At 35.0% G+C, this 5,417-nt stretch overlaps 1 protein-coding gene across 1 annotated transcript; it reads right to left on the reverse strand.

Moving 5' to 3' along the window:
* Positions 1-424: 424 nt before the first annotated feature.
* LOC141720724 (putative CoA ligase CCL9) lies at positions 425-5,101 on the reverse strand. The gene is made up of 4 exons (XM_074523318.1): positions 4,568-5,101; positions 2,506-3,547; positions 1,690-1,793; positions 425-768 (listed from the first exon to the last, which is right to left on the reverse strand). The coding sequence occupies exons 1-4, from the start codon at positions 4,766-4,768 to the stop codon at positions 550-552; spliced, it is 1,566 nt and encodes a 521-aa protein (XP_074379419.1). The 5' UTR covers positions 4,769-5,101; the 3' UTR covers positions 425-549.
* Positions 5,102-5,417: the final 316 nt, after the last annotated feature.

Consider the following 5,417-nt stretch of genomic DNA (forward strand, 5'->3'; position numbering starts at 1 on the left):
ATTACCAATTTGTAAAGAGGATCAGATTTTGATAGAATTATGTAATTACTTATCGCAAATTTTCATGTTTTTATATATCCAAATTACTCATAAACATTTTTTCTTCCCATATTTGGAAATTATTGCTCCGATATTTATTCGAATATCATGATTTTGTCAGTTTTTTGTCTAGCTTTTTAACATTTCTTCTATTATTTCCATTCATTTCTCAAATATGGATATATAAAAAAAGTACCTTGAGGCATATTGCTAGTTCTACCAAAAATTGCTCAGCTTCACAACCTTTTTCTGGAATTGTTTCCTATTGGTGCTTTAAATTGACAATTACTTAAACATCATGTTCAATTGTTCATAATGATAGAAATAAATGAACTGTACTTTGTTTTAAATCTAGAAATATCTAAAAACCATAAAAGATGCGATCTTGCCAATTATGTCCATCTGTTATAATACTGCAGATGACTAGGGTGCAATGACTAATCCTCGACTTTTATTTCCCCATGCTCTGTAAACAAGAGCTTCCACAAGCAGAACTAACATTAACATAGTCTAAGCTCCAAACTTAGGCACTTTAGCAGTAGATATTTGCGAAAGGAAGTGCTCTGCAACAATCCTTCTTTGGATTTTCCCTGTGGCAGTTTTTGGAACAGAGTCGGTAATGAATACCTTCTTTGGCACCTTGAATGCTGCAAGATTCTTTTTGCAGAAATCCAACACTTCTGCTTCATCATTGTCTGCTCCTTCTTTCAGAATGATCGCACAGTTTATCTGAAAGTAAACATAAACATCAGATATTAATTCCTGAAAGTAAACATACACATCACATATTATTACTCAGAGCTTATAAATGGTTTTAGAAGCTTTCTAAATTGGCCATGACAATAAACTTCGTGAGCACCATCAAGGGGATTACCAAGGAACAATTCACTAAAGAGAACTTGTACTTGTAACAGTTTTGACTCCTTTCATTATTTTAACCCATCGAGTACTCGTGTTCAAAAATTAGTAAGCAATGCAGTTCAAATATAGCCTTAAACACCAAGTACTAGATAGTCGATACTTGTAACAATTACTCTTGTCTGGTGCTGAAGGTAACTAAAGGCAAGTTAAGGTCTCAAGGCTCTACCTTGTGGTAACCATGCTTACATGAATATATCTTCTGAAAGCTGCTCAAGTACTTGAACTATCATTTTCCATCTGAGTATATACCTCAGTGAACTGTAGATACCCATTTTCTAAACCGATATATTCAATAATATTAGGCTAACTTATCTTCAGCACTGTGGTGTTTAACCAATTTCATTTCTAGAGCTCTACTATCTATTTTTGTATTGATAATACTTATATCTCGGCTCATTTTTACCTCCAGCACTTTTTGAGGAAATAGGTTGTCATAGAGAAAGGGTACCTGTATACAATTTTACATACAAAAGGAAGGTGCTAAAGCTAAACCTGCGTGAAAATTATAACAGTTTTAAATAGCAAATATGCGAAAAAATATAAATGCACAAACATCAAAATGCCGGAGTTGGCGAAATAAATATTAGGCGGTAGACATAAAATTGATTAGCATTTACAATGCTATAATTTACATGAACAGCCGGCAATAGATATGAAACAAAACAATAAAACCCTTAATATAAGACAATGGATGACTCAGAGAGAAAGTAATATATTAGCATCCTTTACCTCTTCGCCATATTTGTCATCAGGAACTCCAAAACAAACTGCTTGTGTTATGTCTGGATGAGACAAAAGAACTGCGTCCACTTCTATCGGAGATATTTTTTCACCTGAAATTCATGTCAAAAGCACAGTAGTTAATCATTTGTAAGCGCCTCATAATTCCATCAACATTTGGGTAAACTAATACTCTTACCGAATCTTGATCAAAATAAGGAATATAAAAATATTGTGCAAGGAGTTCTTCCGTGCACAATATATGATAAAATGAACAATTAATTTTTATGATTATTAAGATATTCGGGATTTTAAATGTTTAAGTCGTTAATTGAAATGATCTTAAACATTATTGTCATACATGCTATGTTTAAACATTTAAAATCAGTTGGGCTAATAGAATATGATATAGGTATTCGGGATTTTATGATTTTTATTGATCTTAAACATTTAATATTAGCCCATATTATTGTGCAAGTAGTTCTTCCATGCACAACATATTAAAATTACTTGAATCAAGCTGAAATGATCTTCCAATTACTACTATCTAATAGATATATAGTCAGGATTTTGTGCAAGTAGTTCTTCCAATTTTTAATCCTGACTATATGTCTATTAGATTCAAGTAATTTTAATATGTTCTGTTTAACAAATATACGGGCTATATTATTGTCAACTTTAATTAAGTAATTTACAAGTGAAACTCCAGTAGTTCACACGACTAAAACGTCTCTAATGTGAGGAAGTCGGTTGTAAGTTGTAATATCATAACAATGCAGCATGTATAGCATTAAAAAGATGTAAAAATAAGGGCACATTAGATACCTCCACGATTGATTAGCTCCTTGATTCTTCCAACAAGATGCAAATAGCCATTAGAATCCAAGTAACCAATATCTCCCGTATGAAACCACCCAAACTTAAAAGCTGATCTATTTGCCTCAGGATTATTTTTATAACCTTTTGTCACATTTGGGCCCCTAATACAAACCTCCCCACTAGTCCCAGCCTCTTGTGCAACCCCACTTTCATTCAATATCGCGATTTCTTGACCCACAGGTTTCCCAACTGACCCGGGAATATGTGGTCCGCTTTCAGGTAACGGATTCGAAGCCATCAAATGGCTTGCCTCCGTCATCGCATACGCTTCCAAAACCGGAGCTTTAAACGCTTCCTCAAGCCGCTCCATAATTGAAGGTGCAAGGGCCGCGCTACAACTTCTAATAAACCGAAGATTCGGGTAGACAGATTCAGGTTTATTTAAATGACGGTCAAGTATAATTTGGTGTATTGTAGGGACAGCTGTGTACCACGTGGCGTTATACTTATTCATATCTGCCCAGAAAGTTGATGCTGAGAACCTGCCGGCAGCAGGTAGGGTCACCGAAGCTCCTGAAACGAGTGAACTTAATAGGGCAGCAATTAACCCGTGGACATGAAACAACGGGAGGACTATCACAGTAGAATCTGACTCAGTGAGTTTGTAAACCGATTTTATATTCTGTACGGACGAGGCCAAGTTGAGTTGACTCAGTGGCACGCCTTTAGGTCGACTGGTGGTACCTGATGTGTGGAGAAACAGAGCAATATCTTCTGGCTCGTTAACAATTTGTGAGACTGAATTTGACTTGGAGTGAGATGGGTAAAGAGAAATTTCAGAGTTGGGTGTAGGGAGACTGGCTGTAATGTGGGGGATATTAAGCTTTGAAGCCGCAGCTTGAGCTGGTTCATTCCCTTCTTTAGAAGTTACTAATAGTTTTGATTCTGAGTCAGATAAGTAAAACTTGAACTCGTCCGAGGTGTAGGCAGTGTTCAGTGGTGCCGCCGTGGCTCGGAGTCTAATTACCGCCAAGAACATAATTATGAACTGCAATTATAACATAAAAATCACTCAAACAAATATATATGTATATAGAAATCTATTAATTTAATCTTCAAATAGAGAACCGAACAAAATAATTATGTTGTAAATTTTGTTGATAGAAAAACACAAGTAACAAATAATTGTAACACTGGCAAATAAAATTTCACTACCAAATTTTTCAAAATTACAGTAAGAACCATTGCTTTGGTTTCAACAAATTTATAAAACATTCCGGGTGATTATTATTATGATTATAATTTGTGTAGTTAAGACGAGTCGCTATTAGCATTTACAAAAAATCACTAGGAACTCCATCCAAATTACAATCAGTTTCTAAGAGCAGAACTATTAGAGCATGTCCAATGCATAGCTACATTTGTCTGTGTTAACAGTTCTCCTAAGGTCAAAAGTACGATTTTTTTAAATTAATGAAAATATCTGGTTAGAAATGATTTGAACTCAAAATCTCCCACAACTTGAGCACAAAGCTCTCTCATACCATAGTAAGTTAACTCTCCTAAAACCTTAGGATTAGTTGGGCTCAGTTGGTTCTTATTGCATCTTAAACAATATCTTTGGTATATGAATTTGAACTTGGACATGAAAATAGTTCTTCCCATTTTGACTTGGGTATTCAAGCCCTATATATTTTTTTTATTTATTACAAAATTTTAAGAAAATGTCAATTTCTGGTGCCAAAATATAGAAATAGTCACAGCCAATTTAGCATTAACATGACAATTGGCACATACAAAACAAAACGATTTATCGGAGTGGAAACTTGCACCTATGCCTCCTGTTGAATTTATATTAAAGGATAAAACAGTCCCCCAATTGTTAGAAAAATATTTTTTTTTAAGTTACGGAATTACACTTTATATTTTATCTTAAAATAGATACCGGATACTCTCTCGCAAATGATAACATTATAATATAGACTAAATTGCATTTTGGGTACCCGAAGAATTATTAAATTGCACGGTGATGGCTAAATTATATATAGTGAAAGATGTATCATGTTACCTCGACGGTGTTGGGGAAAGTGAGAGCGACGACATCGGCAGGTTTGATACCAGCGGAGATAAGGAGAGAAGCAGCATGTTCAATAAGTTGATAAAGGCGAGCATGGGTGATATCGAACTGCCCTGAAAGTGAAATAGCCCGACGATCGGGGTACTTAACGGCGACTTGTTTTAATAAACCGGAGAGTGTTTGATTTTCCATTGGTAATATCGAAACAAAGCTCAAGAGATGATGCTTTAGATTTTATGTTTGTGTAGTGATCGATGAGGGCTATGTTATAAGCTAGGTTTATTAGGTTTATTATTGTTCAAAGGGGGTACATGTATACACGTGTGCGTTTTATAAGTAGGATGGGGGTTACAGTTGGGAGATACGAGGTGTGAGCTAGGCAGGGTGATTTGGGGTAGGTTGTACACGTGTCAGCTCTCCAGCATGTGAAAAACCGGCCAGTTTTGAAGGGGATCGTCATAGAAATATCACCTGTTTCAAATAGTAATCTTTATGACAAACATATTAGAACTTATGCTCTGCTCCCCCGAGATTTGTTTCGAGAAAAAGAGAAGACAGGAAATGGGAGAAGAAGAGAACAGAAACAGTAGAAAAAAAATAAATCAGTTGTGTGTTCCCGACTTTATGTCAAAAATGAGAGAAAGTGTCCAAAAAGAAGAAGATAATATGAGGGGATATTTCTAAATTTTATCATTTCTGGAAAGAAAGTTTTTGAGAAAAAATTATAGGAAATTTTCTCTCCTGATCATTTCTCTTCTCTCGCCAAAAAACTCGCGAGAACGCTTCGAAAGGAAATTTTAAAAGTATCCTTTATTTTCTATTCTTTTCTCTCCATTTTCAA

Source organism: Apium graveolens, chromosome 4 (genome assembly GCF_009905375.1).
Source record: "Apium graveolens cultivar Ventura chromosome 4, ASM990537v1, whole genome shotgun sequence".
NCBI lineage: Eukaryota > Viridiplantae > Streptophyta > Magnoliopsida > Apiales > Apiaceae > Apium > Apium graveolens.

What these genes read in the sequence shown, in the direction of transcription:
- LOC141720724 (XM_074523318.1), bottom strand. Translation starts at nt 4,768, where the DNA reads ATGGAAAATCAAACACTCTCCGGTTTATTAAAACAAGTCGCCGTTAAG. An exon ending in CTTTCCCCAACACCGTCGAG is followed by an intron (nt 3,548 to 4,567) that starts GTAACATGATAC and finishes TTATAATTGCAG; the next exon opens with TTCATAATTATGTTCTTGGC. An exon ending in GGAGCTAATCAATCGTGGAG is followed by an intron (nt 1,794 to 2,505) that starts GTATCTAATGTG and finishes CATGAATTTCAG; the next exon opens with GTGAAAAAATATCTCCGATA.